The sequence below is a fragment of the Bombina bombina genome, chromosome 11 (assembly GCF_027579735.1).
Source record: "Bombina bombina isolate aBomBom1 chromosome 11, aBomBom1.pri, whole genome shotgun sequence".
NCBI lineage: Eukaryota > Metazoa > Chordata > Amphibia > Anura > Bombinatoridae > Bombina > Bombina bombina.
Window position 1 is genome coordinate 168,211,874 of NC_069509.1, and position 19,069 is coordinate 168,230,942.

The window sequence follows — 19,069 nt, forward strand, 5'->3', positions numbered from 1 at the left end:
GATTCAGATAGAGCAGCAATTTTAAGAAACTTTCTAATTTACTCCTATTATCAAATTTTCTTCATTCATTTTTGGTTCAGAACCTGGGTATCGCCAGCTGATTGGTAGATAAATGTAGCTACCAATCAGCAAGTTCTACCAAGGGTGTCTAACCAAAAATGGTCCGGCTCCTAAGCTTTACATTCCTGCGTTTTAAATAAAGATACCAAGAGAACAAAGAAAAAACATAATTTATGCTTACCTGATAAATTCCTTTCTTCTGTAGTGTGATCAGTCCACGGGTCATCATTACTTCTGGGATATTACTCCTCCCCAACAGGAAGTGCAAGAGGATTCACCCAGCAGAGCTGCATATAGCTCCTCCCCTCTACGTCACTCCCAGTCATTCGACCAAGGACCAACGAGAAAGGAAAAGCCAAGGGTGAAGTGGTGACTGGAGTATAAATTAAAAAATATTTACCTGCCTTAAAAACAGGGCGGGCCGTGGACTGATCACACTACAGAAGAAAGGAATTTATCAGGTAAGCATAAATTATGTTTTCTTCTGTTAAGTGTGATCAGTCCACGGGTCATCATTACTTCTGGGATACCAATACCAAAGCAAAAGTACACGGATGACGGGAGGGATAGGCAGGCTCTTTATACAGAAGGAACCACTGCCTGAAGAACCTTTCTCCCAAAAATAGCCTCCGATGAAGCAAAAGTGTCAAATTTGTAAAATTTGGAAAAAGTATGAAGCGAAGACCAAGTTGCAGCCTTGCAAATCTGTTCAACAGAGGCCTCATTCTTGAAGGCCCAAGTGGAAGCCACAGCTCTAGTAGAATGAGCTGTAATTCTTTCTGGAGGCTGCTGTCCAGCAGTCTCATAAGCTAAACGAATTATGCTACGAAGCCAAAAAGAAAGAGAGTTAGCGGAAGCTTTTTGACCTCTCCTCTGCCCAGAGTAAATGACAAACAGAGAAGACGTTTGTCGAAATTCCTTAGTTGCCTGTAAGTAAAATTTTAGAGCACGGACTACATCCAGGTTGTGCAGTAGACGTTCCTTCTTTGAAGAAGGATTTGGGCATAAAGAAGGAACAACAATCTCTTGATTGATATTCCTGTTAGTAACTACCTTAGGTAAGAACCCAGGTTTAGTACGCAGGACTACCTTATCCGAATGAAAAATCAAATAAGGAGAATCACAATGTAAGGCTGATAATTCAGAGACTCTTCGAGCCGAGGAAATAGCCATTAAAAATAGAACTTTCCAAGATAACAACTTTATATCAATGGAATGAAGGGGTTCAAACGGAACGCCCTGTAAAACATTAAGAACAAGGTTTAAACTCCATGGTGGAGCAACAGTTTTAAACACAGGCTTAATTCTGGCCAAAGCCTGACAAAAAGCCTGGACGTCAGGAACTTCTGACAGACGTTTGTGTAACAGAATGGACAGAGCTGAGATCTGTCCCTTTAATGAACTAGCAGATAAACCCTTTTCTAAACCTTCTTGTAGAAAAGACAATATCCTAGGAATCCTAACCTTACTCCAAGAGTAACCTTTGGATTCACACCAATATAGGTATTTACGCCATATCTTATGGTAAATCTTTCTGGTAACAGGTTTCCTAGCCTGTATTAAGGTATCAATAACTGACTCAGAAAATCCACGTCTTGATAAAATCAAGCGTTCAATTTCCAAGCAGTCAGCTTCAGAGAAGTTAGATTTTGATGTTTGAAGGGACCCTGTATCAGGAGGTCCTGTTTCAGAGGTAGAGACCAAGGTGGACAGGATGACATGTCCACCAGGTCTGCATACCAAGTCCTGCGTGGCCACGCAGGTGCTATTAGAATCACTGATGCTCTCTCTTGTTTGATTCTGGCAATCAATCGAGGAAGCAACGGAAAGGGTGGAAACACGTAAGCCATCCTGAAGTCCCAAGGTGCTGTCAGAGCATCTATCAGGACTGCTCCTGGATCCCTGGATCTGGACCCGTAACGAGGAAGCTTGGCGTTCTGTCGAGACGCCATGAGATCTATCTCTGGTTTGCCCCAACGTCGAAGTATTTGGGCAAAGACCTCCGGATGAAGTTCCCACTCCCCCGGATGAAAAGTCTGACGACTTAAGAAATCCGCCTCCCAGTTCTCCACTCCCGGGATGTGGATTGCTGACAGGTGGCAAGAGTGAGACTCTGCCCAGCAAATTATCTTTGATACTTCCATCATAGCTAGGGAGCTTCTTGTCCCTCCCTGATGGTTGATGTAAGCTACAGTCGTGATGTTGTCCGACTGAAACCTGATGAACCCCCGAGTTGTCAACTGGGGCCAAGCCAGGAGGGCATTGAGAACTGCTCTCAATTCCAGAATGTTTATTGGCAGGAGACTCTCCTCCTGACTCCATTGTCCCTGAGCCTTCAGAGAATTCCAGACGGCTACCCAACCTAGAAGGCTGGCGTCTGTTGTTACAATTGTCCAGTCTGGTCTGCTGAATGGCATCCCCCTGGACAGATGTGGCCGAGAAAGCCACCATAGAAGAGAATTTCTGGTCTCTTGATCCAGATTCAGAGAAGGGGATAAGTCTGAGTAATCCCCATTCCACTGACTTAGCATGCACAGTTGCAGTGGTCTGAGGTGTAAGCGTGCAAAGGGTACTATGTCCATTGCCGCTACCATTAAGCCGATTACCTCCATGCATTGAGCCACTGACGGGTGTTGAATGGAATGAAGGGTGCGGCAGGCACTTTGAAGTCTTGTTAGCCTGTCCTCTGTCAGGTAAATCTTCATTTCTACAGAATCTATAAGAGTCCCCAGGAAGGGAACTCTTGTGAGTGGAACGAGTGAACTTTTCTTTTCGTTCACCTTCCATCCATGTGACCTTAGAAATGCCAGCACTAACTCTGTATGAGACTTGGCAGTTTGAAAGCTTGAAGCTTGTATCAGAATGTCGTCTAGGTATGGAGCTACCGAGATTCCCCGCGGTCTTAGTACCGCCAGAAGAGCACCCAGAACCTTTGTGAAGATTCTTGGAGCTGTAGCCAATCCGAATGGAAGAGCCACAAACTGGTAATGCCTGTCTAGGAAGGCAAACCTTAGGTACCGATAATGATCTTTGTGAATCGGTATGTGAAGGTAAGCATCTTTTAAATCTACAGTGGTCATGTATTGACCCTCTTGGATCATAGGTAAAATTGTCCGAATAGTCTCCATCTTGAACGATGGAACTCTTAGGAATTTGTTTAGGATCTTTAAGTCCAGGATTGGTCTGAAAGTTCCCTCTTTTTTGGGAACCACAAACAGATTTGAGTAAAACCCCTGTCCCTGTTCCGATCTTGGAACTGGATGGATTACTCCCATTAACAAGAGCTCTTGTACGCAGCGTAGAAACGCCTCTTTCTTTGTCTGGATTGTTGACAATCTTGACAGATGAAATCTCTCTCTTGGAGGAGAGTATTTGAAGTCCAGAAGGTATCCCTGAGATATTATCTCTAGCGCCCAGGGATCCTGAACATCTCTTGCCCAAGCCTGGGCGAAGAGAGAAAGTCTGTCCCCCACTAGATCCGATCCCGGATCGGGGGCCCTCAATTCATGCTGTTTTAGGGGCAGCAGCAGGTTTCCTAGTCTGCTTGCCCTTGTTCCAGGACTGGTTAGGTTTCCAGCCTTGTCTGTAGCGAGCAACAGCTCCTTCCTGTTTTGGTGCAGAGGAAGTTGATGCTGCTCCTGCTTTGAAATTACGAAAGGAACGAAAATTAGACTGCCTAGTCTTGGCTTTGGCTTTGTCCTGAGGCAGGGCATGGCCTTTACCTCCTGTAATGTCAGCGATAATCTCTTTCAACCCGGGCCCGAATAAGGTCTGCCCTTTGAAAGGTATATTAAGCAATTTAGACTTAGAAGTAACATCAGCTGACCAGGATTTTAGCCACAGCGCCCTGCGTGCCTGAATGGCGAATCCTGAATTCTTCGCCGTAAGTTTAGTAAGATGTACTACGGCCTCCGAAATGAATGAATTAGCTAGTTTAAGGACTCTAAGCCTGTCCGTAATGTCGTCCAGAGTAGCTGAACCAATGTTCTCTTCCAGAGACTCAATCCAGAATGCCGCTGCAGCCGTGATCGGCGCAATGCATGCAAGGGGTTGCAATATAAAACCTTGTTGAACAAACATTTTCTTAAGGTAACCCTCTAACTTTTTATCCATTGGATCTGAAAAAGCACAGCTATCCTCCACCGGGATAGTGGTACGCTTAGCTAAGGTAGAAACTGCTCCCTCCACCTTAGGGACCGTTTGCCATAAGTCCCTTGTGGTGGCGTCTATTGGAAACATTTTTCTAAATATCGGAGGGGGTGAGAACGGCACACCGGGTCTATCCCACTCCTTAGTAACAATTTCAGTAAGTCTCTTAGGTATAGGAAAAACCTCAGTACTCGTCGGTACCGCAAAATATTTATCCAACCTACACATTTTCTCTGGTATTGCAACTGTGTTACAATCATTCAGAGCCGCTAACACCTCCCCTAGTAATACACGGAGGTTTTCCAGTTTAAATTTAAAATTTGAAATATCTGAATCCAGTCTGTTTGGATCAGAACCGTCACCCACAGAATGAAGTTCTCCGTCCTCATGTTCTGCCACCTGTGACGCAGTGTCTGACATGGCCCTAATATTATCAGCGCACTCTGTTCTCACCCCAGAGTGATCACGCTTACCTCTTAGTTCTGGTAATTTAGCCAAAACCTCAGTCATAACAGTAGCCATATCCTGTAATGTGATTTGTAATGGCCGCCCAGATGTACTCGGCGCTACAATATCACGCACCTCCCTCTGAGCGGGAGATGTAGGTACTGACACGTGAGGCGAGTTAGTCGGCATAACTCTACCCTCGTTGTTTGGTGAAATTTGTTCAATTTGTACAGATTGACTTTTATTTAAAGTAGCATCAATACAGTTAGTACATAAATTTCTATTGGGCTCCACTTTGGCATTGCAACAAATGACACAGGTATCATCCTCTGAATCAGACATGTTTAACACACTAGCAAATAAACTTGCAACTTGGAAATACAATTCAATTAGAATAATATTAAAACGTACTGTGCCTTTAAGAAGCACAGAAGATCTATGACAGTTGAAAATTAATAAATTGAAACAGTTATAGCCTCAATCCTTGTAAACAACACAACTTTAGCAAAGGTTTAATCCCATTAGCAAAGATAACAAATTCTGAAAGCAGGAAACAAATTACAGAATAAACGTTTTTTATCTCAGTCAAACTATAATTCTCACAGCTCTGCTGAGAGAAATTACCTCCCTCAAAATAAGTTTTGAAGACCCCTGAGCTCTGTAGAGATGAACCGGATCATGCAGGGAATACAATGAGTTGCTGACTGAAATATTTGATGCATAGTAAAAGCGCCAAAAAACGGCCCCTCCCCCTCACACACAGCAGTGAGGGAGAACAGAAACTGTCAGAAAAACAGATTAAGCAACTGCCAAGTGGAAAAATAGTGCCCAAACATTTATTCACACAGTACCTCAGCAAATGAAAACGATTTTACATTCCAGCAAAAACGTTAAACATAATCTCTAGTTATTAAACAGCTTTATGTATTTCTTACAGTGTAATTCTAGTGAAGTACCATTCCCCAGAATACTGAAGTGTAAAGTATACATACATGACATTATATCGGTATGGCAGGATTTTCTCATCAATTCCATTGTCAGAAAATAAAAACTGCTACATACCTCTATGCAGATTCATCTGCCCGCTGTCCCCTGATCTGAAGTTTACCTCACTCCTCAGATGGCCGAGAACAGCAATATGATCTTAACTACTCCGGCTAAAATCATAGCAAAACTCTGGCAGATTCTTCTTCAAACTCTGCCAGAGAGGTAATAACACACTCCGGTGCTATTTTAAAATAACAAACTTTTGATTGAAGATATAAAACTAAGTATAATCACCATAGTCCTCTCACACATCCTATCTAGTCGTTGGGTGCAAGAGAATGACTGGGAGTGACGTAGAGGGGAGGAGCTATATGCAGCTCTGCTGGGTGAATCCTCTTGCACTTCCTGTTGGGGAGGAGTAATATCCCAGAAGTAATGATGACCCGTGGACTGATCACACTTAACAGAAGAAATTAATACTAGGAGTAAATTAGAAATATGCTTACAATTGCTGCTCTATTTGACTCATGAAAGTTTAAATTTTACTAGACTATCCCATTAAACACATGCGATTGTTGGGTTACTAGTGGTTTAACAAACTAGAACATTCAATTTTGCAGCTATAATGGCACTTTAAAGGGACGTGAAGAGTCAAGAGGTTTTGACTATACACAGGTTTGCAAATCTGAGACAAGGCTCACTGTACATTTTTCATATTTGCCCAGCAACATTCCCTAATTCTGTGAAGCTGTGTGCGAAACAATTTGTGCCATGTAATGATTGGTAAAGGGTTCAAACGTGTGCACTGTGAAGATATCACACCCAATGAGCATGCAAAATAAGCAAATAATATTATTTAAAGGGACATTAAACACTAAATAAATGTTAGATAGAATGATGCAGTCAAAGAAAAGATTAGTCTGAGAATAAAATGTAGATGTATTTTTTTTAAGTGTCAAAATAAGTATAACGTTTTAGTGTCTATAAAACAATGGGAGCTGCCATGTTGTAACTTAGGTTACCTTCTCTGCTGTGGCCAATTAGGGACAGTTATAAATAGGTCACTATAGTGTGCAGCCAATGGCTGTGTGGAATATAACAGTGTTCTGCACTTCCATTTCTAACAGGAACTGAAAAGCTCACAATTTCAGGATGGAATATACAGTATATATATTGCAGAGTTTTTTTTATGTATATGATTTATCATTTTATATTACTATCTCAAAGTGTTAAATGTCCCTTTAAAGACACATACACTGCTGGCTCTGATCATTTATGTTTATTTCTAGTTAAATGGTATGAGGATATATTTAAAAACATGTTAATAAATGATTTAAAAAATAAAATAAAAACATGCGTGCACCAATTTAAAAAGGGTTAAAAAATCTGTGCCTTGTTAAAAAAACAGTCTAATACAAAAATTGCATTCTCCAATTTGTTAGTACATGTATGTAACTAAGGTTTTAGACACATAAGTAAAGTCCTGCTTGGTTGTCGCAAGTCTTGTCGCTACCAAGCAGGGCATGGCTGGTCAGCCAATCAGGAGCGGAAATCACGTGACCCAGCCAATCATCAGCCATTCTGTTTTATACCAATGTATTTACAGGGTTAAAAACTTAATAATTCAGAGTCAATAGCACAATAGTTACATCCTCTAACGAATCAGAACACAGAATTTTTGCTTTCGAATTTCCTTTTAATTAATACAACTTACATCCCTGTGATAAAGCCACAATGAAGACAGATTATGAAGCAAGGTCAGCAATCAGAAAACAAAATACTGCTCTTTTTTTCAATCCTATAATGCCACTTACATTGGAGACTGGCATAGTCCAGCAGAAATGCCAGTCTGTTTGCTGCTTCTGAGATCTCGTCCTTTAGTTTGTATACAGTCACATCTCTAGATGTTCTTAGGAAGTCTGTGAGGTTCACCAGCCCTGCGGTACTAGCTGGCACCTCATTGACCCTTTCAGCGATAACACTGTATTTGTAGCAGATGCTAGAAACCAAATGAAAAGATTATAAGAAATCATTAAAAAGGCAACATTCAATAGATTAAATTCTCAGATAAAACATTGTGTCCTTTTACCCTTTATCTTCATCCACAATAACAGATGCATTGTTGGTTAGTTTATTTTATTAAACTTGTTTAATTAACTCATGAGACATCAAACTATAAGTAATTAAATATAATGACTTGTGTAATCTCTTTCATTAAAGGGATAATGTACAAAAAAAAATGCTCTATCGTCCATATGCAAAGATACCGTTTAAACATGTCAACATCTTATTGCCTTAAAAAATAGGAAGTAAAAGCTGTTTAAATATTGAAACAGAATAAATACCGGTATATATTAGTATAACGTGTGCACTTCCGACTAATTCTCCTGACTTAAAGGGACAGTGAAGTCAAAATTACATTTTCATGATTCAGATAGGACATGCCATTTTAAACAACTTTCCAATTTACTTTTATAATCAAATTTGCTTTGTTTTCTTGGTATTCTTAGTTGAAAGCTAAACCTAGGTAGGCTCATATGCTAATTTCTAAGCCCTTGAAGGCCACCTCTTATCTCAGTGCATTTTAACAGTTTTTCAAAGCTAGACAGTGTTAGTTCATGTATGCCATATAGATAACATTGTGCTCACTCCAATGGAGTTATTTAGGAATCAGCACTGATTGGCTAAAATGCAAGTCTGTCAAAAGATAAGGGGACAGTCATCAGAGGCTTAGACACAAGGGGGTAGATTTACCAAGCGCCGGGCGGACATGATTCGCTGTAGCGAATCATGTCTGTCCGACATCGCTAAATGTCGACAGTGAAAATGCTTGTGCAATGCCGCCTTCTGCTCAACGGTAGCAGGGGGTGTCAGTCATACAGATTATATCTTACAACCGCTGCTTCTTAACTTATGTTTCCGGCGAGCCGGAAAAGCTGGGAGTAGAAAGCAGCATTCGCTGCTTGTTAAATCTACCCAAGGTGATCACAGAGGAAAAAGGGTGTATTAATATAACAGTGTTGGTTGTGCAAAACTGGAGAATGGGTAATAAAGGGATTCTCTATCTTCTTAAACATTAAACATTTACAAGTAGACTGCCCTTTAATAGAGAGGGGCAATCCGTATAGGTTTCTATGCTTCAATTGATGTTTGCATTTCGCAACTGTGGAGAATAGAAATTTCATATGAATAACTAGAAGTGTGAGGCCTTGAAATGAGATATTTCTTGAAATGTACTCAGTAATTCTCGGAAACATAAATTATATATGTATGTATGTATTACATCCCATATAATCATCCTTAACATCCATCATCTAAATCATGAGAAACTAAACTACAATTTTCTTCAAGAGTCACTTACCCTAAAAAAAAGTAAGAAATAATTAACTAGTATGTATATATATATATATATATATATATATATATATATTTATTCTATTTGAAGACTATGTTTACTGCAATATCCAGGGGCTGAATATGCGTTGCAGTCCACTCTGACTGCCAAGGAAATAAAAGTACGATATTACCAAAATGAAACTTGATGTTTAAGTAACAGACAAGGACAACCCGGTTTTCTATCATCTTTTTTTTAGTTTGCATTTTTTGATTTATGAAAGAGACAGTGATTTCTATGAGTCTCTGGAAGTGTTAAGCCTTGACATGAAATATTAGATGAAAGGTATTCAGAGATTCTGGGATACAAATAATAAATGGATCAAGATTATATTTATATTACGATCCACAGAATCCTAAATATCCATCATCTAACTGATTAGACACCAAAGACTACAGTTTTCAAGAGACATTTAACACATGAAAAGTAAGAAATAATTTACACTTATAAATGTAGCTGTATATTTATTCTATTTAAAAAATGCATTTACCACGGGTTCCAAAGTGCTAAAACATGCATTTACAGTCCCCTCTGACAGGCAGGGAAGTAAAAGGCCAATTTTATCAAAACAAACATTGATTTTGAAGTTAAGAAATACATTTTGTTTACTGTAGGAACCTAACTCAAAGTCAGAACTCATTACAATTGTACAGAAGAAAATAAAAACTCAATATTGTGCTGTTAATATTTTCCAAGAGGCCGTAGTAAAGAAACCTTTTGAATATCAAAACAGTAACTGCCAAAAAAATTTGAATATATTTTTTAATGTCATTATCCCTTAGAATACTATGTGATGTTTTACCTTTAAAACATTTTAATATTGTAACACTGGTTTGCTGTATATTATAAATCAGGACCGAATTTATCGATGTCCGCTCATACTATGATAATTCGGCCCCATTGGCTATACTGACGATAAGGCTTTTAGTAATATAAAACACAGATCCTAAATATTTGGTAGCTTTAAAAATCAAAAACTGGCAATCGGCTCAATTATATAGCTCTTTTCAGGTAACAGAAGCATTTTTGTAATATACAAGTATTAGCAAAAATTCTCCTAATAAAAGCTATCGCTGTTTTAAAAGTGTATTTAACCCCTTAACGACCAAGGACGTACGCCACACGTCCTCAAAAAAAATGCAGTTAATGACCGAGGACGTGTGGCGTACGTCCTTGGTCTGGAAAGCAGCTGGAAGCGATCCTGCTCGCTTCCAGCTGCTTTCCGGTTATTGCAGTGATGCCTCGATATGGAGGCATCCTGCAATAACCCCCCTTGGCCATCCGATGCAGAGAGAGCCACTCTGTGGCCCTCTCTGCACCGGACATCGATGGCCGGTATTGTTGGTGGGTGGGAGCTTACGTGGGAGGTGGGTGGGCGGCCATCGATGCTGTGTATGGAGTGGAGGGGGGCGGGATCGGGGGCGGGACCCACGGGGGCGCGCATGGGAGCGCGCACGTGCACGGGGGTTGGTGGGCGGGCGCGTGCACGGGGCGGGAGCGGGTGGGAACCGCTACACTACAGAAAATCAAAGTTAAAAGTAAATAAAACTAAAGACATTTTAAATATTTAAAATATAATCTAAGGGATCAGGAAGGGGTTGTGGGTTGGTCTTGGTGGGGGGGGGGGGGGAAGCTACACTACAGAGAAGGGCTATTTTTTTCAAAAAAAGGCACATTTTTTGCAAAACTGGGTACTGGCAGACAGCTGCCAGTACCCAAGATGGCGCCCATTAAGGCAGAGGGCAAGGGTTAGAGAGCTGTTAGGTGGGGGATCAGTGAGGTTGGGGTCTAAGGGGGATCATACACATCAGCATATGTAAATATGCTTTTTTTTTTTAAAAAAAAAAGGGCCAAATACCTTTTATTTTAGTACTGGCAGAGTTTCTGCCAGTACTTAAGATGGCGGGGACAATTGTGGGGTGGGGGAGGGAAGAGAGCTGTTTGGGAGGGATCAGGGGGTCTGATGTTTCAGGTGGGAGGCTGAGCTCTACACTAAAGATAAAATTAACCCTGCAAGCTCCCTACAAGCTACATAATTAACCCCTTCACTGCTAGCCATAATACACGTGCGATGCGCAGCGGCATTTAGAGGCCTTCTAATTACCAAAAAGCAATGCCAAAGCCATATATGTCTGCTATTTCTGAACAAAGGGGATCCCAGAGAAGCATTTACAACCATTTGTGCCATAATTGCACAAGCTGTTTGTAAATAATTTCAGTGAGAAACCTAAAATTGAGAAAAATGTAACTTTTTTTAATTTGATCGCATTTGGCGGTGAAATGGTGGCATAAAATATACCAAAATTGGCCTAGATCAATACTTGGGGTTGTCTACTACACTACACTAAAGCTAAAACTATCCCAAAAAGCTCCCTACATGCTCCCTAATTAACCCCTTCACTGCTGGGCATAATACACGTGTGGTGCGCAGTGGCATTTAGCGGCCTTCTAATTACCAAAAAGCAACGCCAAAGTCATATATGTCTGCTATTTCTGAACAAAGGGGATCCCAGAGAAGAATTTACAACCATTTGTGCCATAATTGCACAAGCTGTTTGTAAATAATTTAAGTTAGAAACCAAAAGTTTGTGAAAAAATTTGTGAAAAGTGAACGATTTTTTGTATTTGATCGCATTTGGCGGTGAAATGGTGGCATGAAATATACCAAAATGGGCCTAGATCAATACTTTGGGTTGTCTACTAAAAAAAATATATACATGTCAAGGGATATTCAGGGATTCCTGAAAGATATCAGTGTTCTAATGTAACTAGCGCTAATTTTGAAAAGAAATGGTTTGGAAATAGCAAAGTGCTACTTGTATTTATGGCCCTATAGTTTACAAAAAAAGCAAAGAACATGTAAACATTGGTTATTTCTACAATCAGGACAAAATTTAGAAACTATTTAGCATGGGTGTTTTTTTGTGGTTGTAGATGTGTAACAGATTTTGGGGGTCAAAGTTAGAAAAAGTGTGTTTTTTTCCATTTTTTCCTCATATTTTATAAAAAAATTTATAGTAAATTATAAGATATGATGAAAATAATGGTATCTTTAGAAAGTCCATTTAATGGCGAGAAAAACGGTATATAATTTGTGTGGGTACAGTAAATGAATAAGAGGAAAATTACAGCTAAACACAAACACCTCAAAAATCTAAAAATAGCCTTGGTCCCAAACGGACAGAAAATGGAAAAGTGCTGTGGTCATTAAGGGGTTAAGTATGCACCGTGCACTAGCATTTTAAACACAGCACTTGCTAGAACAGCCTAGGGTACTTGTACCATCTTGTAATGAATCAGTTTGCTAATTGCTGACATGATACAAGCCCCACTAGTAGTCTGAGCCGCTGCAGCACATACAATGCTGGTGCACTGAGAATATCTAGCTATGCTTCACATGCACGTGCAGAGAAAAATGTTAACACTAAAACAGAAATAACTTTTATTAGAAGCATTTTTGACAATACATGTAAATTGCAAATATGTTTATATTCAAATATATAATTCATCTATGTTCAGTTCAATTTTGAGCTGAATGTCCTTTTAACCCCTTAACGACCAAGGACGTGCCAGACACGTCCTACAAAAAGTGTCAGTCAATGACCAAGGACGTGCCTGGCACGTCCTCTGGGGTTTCAAGGGCTGGAAGCGATCGTGATCACTTCCAGACGCTTTCAGGGTATTGCAGTGATGCATCGATATTGAGGCATCATGCAATACCCTTTTTTTTACCCACCAATTTAGAGAGAGCCACTCTGTGGCCCTCTCTGCATCGGCCAGCGTTGATGCTGATCGTTGGTGGGTGGGAGCCATAGTAGGGAGGTGGGTGGGCTGCCCACAGCTGGAGGATATCCGGTGAGGGAGCGTGAGTGCGGGCACAGGGGGGATCCGCTACACTATGGAACAACATTGTGAAAGGGAAGGAGGGAGAGGGGGGGATACATGTTGGGAAAGTGATCTGAGAGGGGGTAGGGTATTGAGGGGGAGCAGCTACACTAGAGAGAAAAAAATGGGTATAAAAAACCCCCTCAAAAAGGCTCAAAATTGAAAAAACTGGATACTGACAGCTGCCAGTACCCAAGATGGCGGCAAACAGGTAGAGGGGGGAGGGTTAGAAAGTTACTGGGGGGGGGGGGTCAGGGAGGTTGGGGACTAAGGGGATCCTACACTCTAGAACATATATTTAAAAAATAAATAAATAAATAAATAAATAAATAAATAAATAAAAAAGCCTTTTATTTTAGTACTGGCAGACTTTCTGCCAGTACTTAAGATGGTGGTGACAATTGTGGTGTGGGGGAGGGAAGAGAGCTGTTTGAGAGTGGTCAGGGAGGGATCAGGGGGTGGGATGTGTCAGGTGGGAGGTGATCTCTACACTAAAGCTAAAATTATTCCTATAAGCTACCAAATTAACCCCTTAACTGCTGGACATAATACAAGTGTGGTGCGCTGCGCTGCGGCATTTAGCAGCCTTCTAATTACAAAACAGTAATGCAAAAGCCATAAATGTCTATTTCTGAACAAAGGGATCCCAGAGAAGCATTTGCAATCATTTGTGCCATAATTGCACACACTGTTTGTAAATAATTTCAGTGAGAAACCTAAAGTTTGTGAAAAAGTTTGTGAAAAAGTGAACAATTTTTTTTATTTGATCGCATTTGGCGGTGAAATGGTGGTATGAAATATACCAAAATGGGCCTAGATCAATACTTTGGGTTGTCTTCTAATATATATATATATGTAAATATAATAAATATATTTATAATATAATATAATAAATATCGCAATTTTTTTTTTTGGGGGGGGGGAATGGTTTGGAAATAGCAAAGTGCTACTTGTACTTATTGCCTATAACTTGCAAAAAAAGCAAAAAACATGTAAACATTGGGTATTTCTAAACTCAGGACAAAATTTATAAACTATTTAGCATGGGTGTTTTTTGGTGTTTGTAGGTATTTTTTTTTATTTTTTCATCATATTTTATTATTTTTTTATAGTAAATTATATGATATGATGAAAATAATGGTCCATTTATTGGCAAGAAAAACGATATATAATATGTGTGGGTACAGTAAATGAGTAAGATGAAAATTATAGCTAAACACAAACACTGCAGAAATGTAAAAATAGCCCTGGTCCCTAACGGTAAGAAAATTGAAAAATGGTCTGGTCACAAAGGGGTTAAGCACCAAATAGTCCTTAAAAACATTTTATTTATTTATTTATTTATTATCGGTTATTTGTAGAGCGCCAACAGATTCCTCAGCGCTAAACATTATTTGAAGATAAAAATCTGCTCTAGTAAACAGCACTATATAATATTACTCTAAACTCAATGTATAATACATGAAACCGTAGCATTAGGCTTTCTGTGGGGCACAAAGATGCATATCCTGCAGAGACAACATATTATAAATATTATACACATAAGGATCCCTACCTACACTGTGTTAAACATACATAATTACCTTCTATCTAAGCCTCAGCAGACTGCCCCCTTATTTCAGTTCTTTTGACAGACTTGCAGTTTAGCCAATTAGAGCTGTCTCAATGGTAAATTCACGTGCATGAGCTCAATGTTATCTATATGAAATACATGAACTAATGCCCTCTGGTGGTGAAAAACTATGAAAATGCATTTAGATTAGAGGCGGCCGTTCAAGGTCTAAGAAATTAGCATATGAACCTCCTAGGTTTAGCTTTCAACTAAGAATACCAAGAGAACAAAGCAAAATTGGTGATAAAAGTAAATTGGAAAGTTATTTAAAATTACATTCCCTATCTGAATCATGAAATTTTTTTGGGGACTTGACTGTCCCTTTAAACTGAGTATCTTACAGTCTATACAGACTGGTTTGATCTTTTTCTAGATCAAAACCTTGCAATAAACAAAGTTAGAAAAATATATAATGAACAATTTAACAATATAATACATACAAATAACACATCATACACACATGCATTGTATAATCAAAAATATATATAAAAATATAATTAGTGCGCCAGCGGTCTAGAAGTTGCTGACTCTAATCCAATGAATTGTAAAGTGTTTATGATAAAACATTCAAAATAATATTGGTTGCAAAAATAAAATTAATTTAAAGTGATTCCTATGTCATTACTCAGATATCATTAAATGCTAGTGAATTAATATGGTCATATCAATGTACTCCTTAGCATAAAAGGGGTACTAACATAAAATGCAAAACAATGGTCACTAATAGACACAATGATGTAGTGATAACGTCCCAAAAAACAAACAAAGTTCTTGAGGTTATAAATGTGGTGGGTGTATTCTCCAAATCATATGAGGCAAGCACTTCTTCAAACGATCCCTGTTGGTGGCCCAGGGGTAGATACTAAACAGAAAAGGAGATAAAAGAAGGCGCCAACATAGTGCGATTACCAGTGAGATGGGACACGCAGTGCAAGTAAAATCAAATACTCACAGGATAACAGACACTTGAGAAGTGTCACAAAAGCATCCTGGACCCTCTGAGTCGTCCAGCTGACTCCCACTCCACTGTGGTAATGAGAAACCGCTCGTCACTGCCAATCAAGGTAGCTACGCTGGTGGTCTCAGCTCCGCTTTTAGTCTTGGCTGCAGTCAGTGTTGCAAAAGGGACTGGCTAAAAATCCACTCGATCCAGGATGTTGCAGTTAAAATCAGTATTCTCCAAAGAGGAGTAAAACAGCAAGGCAAATTTGATATTGGTTGTAAGATGGCAAATCAAATATTACCAAAGGTAGAAAAGAAAGTTCGTGGCTACAATCTTAAAATATATAAGACTTTAATGGCACAACGTTTCTCGGTCTGTACGTGACCGTTTCCTCAGGTGCATAAGTGTATAATACAACACATAAAAACCACGAACTTATAACAATCAGTACGGCGTCCTCAAATGCGCACCGCGCATGTATGTAGGTGTGTCTAGATGCTGGGAGTTACACTTGCGACCAACTAACCAATGGGGTGCTTGAACTGATACACACCCTAATGGTTACGTGTATAGTGTATTATTTACCAATGCGGTGCTGGTAGTAAACCGCACCATTTAATTTAAAAACAATAATATAGTAATATATAATATAATCCTTAGCCTTATATATATTTTTGGTTTACACATTTGGGAACTGATTAGGCCGCGACAGGGTCTGAATGTTTTACATGAAATATTGGTAATTGTGGGTCACTTTGACCACTTAATATTTTAGCACACCCACCTGAGCAACAGCTTACTAGCAGAGGTATTATTTTATTATATACCTCATTTAGTGGAAACTACCAACACTTACTCACGAGAGCTTGCACATATTCACACGAATTTTTTTTTTTGGTATTTTGATTAGTACCAACAATCACCTATTGAATTCACAACACTAGAACACTTTGTATATTATACATTTTTTATTTATATTACGATATATTGTGTATATATCACTTACACATATATATATATATTTTGTATAAGAGCACACCACTTACTAGTAAAATGCAGAGTAAAGATCAAAGGATCAATAATAGAAAAGCCTTAAGTTGCAATGAAAATGCTATAGATATGTGTAATGAATCCACTAGTGATCTGTCTATGGTTCAATTATTTCATAAACTTGAGGAAGCTCTAAAAAATGAACACAGACATTGGTGGGACATAGACACACTTCGTAAATATAAAGAAAGGGGGCATTTACCCAGGGGTTTAAGGATATCTAAACAATGTTCTTTTAAACAGGACCCAGAACTAACCACTAAATGGCTTAGTATTTTAACTGAATGTTCATTCAAACTTATAGATCTTTTAATTGAATATCGGGAGACTCTTTTAAACAAAACTGAGACAGAGATAGAGGAAATTCAAAAAAACTTACTCAAGTTTGAGTCTAGTACAGATTATGCTAAATTTACCCAAGAAGTACAAGATAAATCTGATGTTTTCCAAAAGAAAATTATATCCACCAAAATTAAAAAGTTAGCAAGGGATGAACAAGATTATCTAGAAGACAAAGTATATGATGTATATTCTAGTAATAAAGCAGAAGAAGCTGAGAACCAGGAGTCTACATCTAATGAAACTAGGACAGACACCTGGGTCAAAGTTAACTATAGAAAACCTAAAGACAAAAAGAAAAATGTCCAGTTTAGGAACAACAACCCTAATGGAGATAGGAGGACTTCTGCCAGTAACAGCAATTATTCATCCAACTATTGGAATCAGGCCTCCCACCAAGAGAGAGGGGTCGATAATCATTATTATACGCCTAAGAATAATTATACTAATGATTGGAGACATTGGTCCAATAGGGATCATCAAAACGAATTTGGTCACCAACAGTATAGACCTCACCAGTTTTCAGATAACACAAGGGATCATAATACCTATACATCTAGGAACAATTATCATAATGAGGATAAAAGCCATATGGCGAATAACAGTAACTTTACACAAAGACATGAGAGAGAACACAATAACAGTCAGCAGGTTTTTCATCAGGTACAGAGATTACCGCACAACTCCCCGCAGGTAAGACATACACCAATACGATTAAAACAATTAGAAAGAGGCCCAGAAAGAGAGAATGTAATAACTACTCCGAAAAAAAGATCGTACGCCAACGTGGCAGCAGAGGGAGAGCTAAGTCATCCCAAAAGGAGAAATTTAAACGAATGAGGGAGAACATCTTTAATTTATCTGATCACATTTTAACCAATGAGGAGGTGAGGGTTCTCAATAGAGGACTCTCTTTCTGCCCCTCCAAAAACCACAATTTGTTCGAATTATTCGTTGATCTGAACAAATTTGTGCGAAAATTGTCTATCCAAAGATATTTTTGTGGAAAAAAAACTTAAAGGCACTGGTCATGCACCTATTTTAACTAATGAAATGGCAGAAAGGCCCTTGACAGATATCATTTATTTTGAGCCTGAGACATTATGTGATGAACTATTTGACAACTATCTACACTCTGACTTGACCCCAAAATCCAATTTTAATCCCCCTTGCACAGGAACCAGCTTAGAAATTTTTCAAAATCTGGTTCTTGAAGAATTCGGCAAACTTTCTGAAAATGATATAAAGAATCCCAATTTGAATACTTATGAATTAACAGCTTTATCTAGACTGGCAACTAACAATAATCTGGCAATTAGACAGGCTGACAAGGGAGGGGGGATAGTAATACAAAACATTCAAGATTACATTAAAGAAGCTGACCGTATACTCTTGGACACTGAGTATTATAAATTATTAACATTCAATCCCACAGCAAAATTTCTAACAAATCTGATTAAAATGGTTGATGCTGGCTGGTTAGAGGGAATACTCACAAAGAAAGAGAGAGATTATTTAATACCATATGCACCTAACTTGGCATATTACTATCACCTCCCTAAGATTCACAAGAGTATGGTAGACCCTCCAGGGAGGCCCATCATATCAGGAATTGACAATTTAACATGCAATTTATCTGAATATGTCGATTCCTTTTTAAAGAAATATGTGATCACCTTAAAATCCTACATTAAAGATACACCAGACCTAATATACAAGTTATCCAGTATTAATAAAGAAGGGAGAGACTTGGTCTGGCTGACCTGTGATGTCTCTGCTTTATATTCCAACATTACACACCATTTGGGAATCCAAGCCATTGAACATTACCTAGAGAGTGACATATATATTCCAGTCAAACAAAGGGATTTTTTATTGGAATGTATATCTTTTGTATTGAAAAATAATTATTTTGTATATCAGGAGAAATTTTATCTGCAGATCAGGGGAACGGCCATGGGGACCAGGTTCGCCCCTAGTTTTGCTAACCTCTTTATGGGATTCTTTGAGGAACAATACATATATTCTTCCGCTTATGGGGCGAACCTGGTCTTCTATGGCCGTTTTATAGATGACCTCTTATTTATTTGGGAGGGGGACACCTCAGTAGCTCAGAATTTTATGGATAGTCTAAATAATAACTCATTGGGCCTCAAGTTCACCTCTAAAATTGATGCAACAAGTATAGAATTTCTGGATCTCA

General features: G+C 38.9%; 1 protein-coding gene across 1 annotated transcript in view; it reads right to left on the minus strand.

Moving 5' to 3' along the window:
- The window catches only part of DNAH3 (dynein axonemal heavy chain 3), a 611,780-nt gene that overhangs the window by 432,952 nt on the left and 159,759 nt on the right, over nt 1-19,069 (minus strand). The window contains exon 14 of the mRNA XM_053694256.1: nt 7,458-7,642. Coding sequence (XP_053550231.1) covers nt 7,458-7,642 — 185 coding nt within the window. The remainder of the gene's footprint in view (nt 1-7,457; nt 7,643-19,069) is intronic.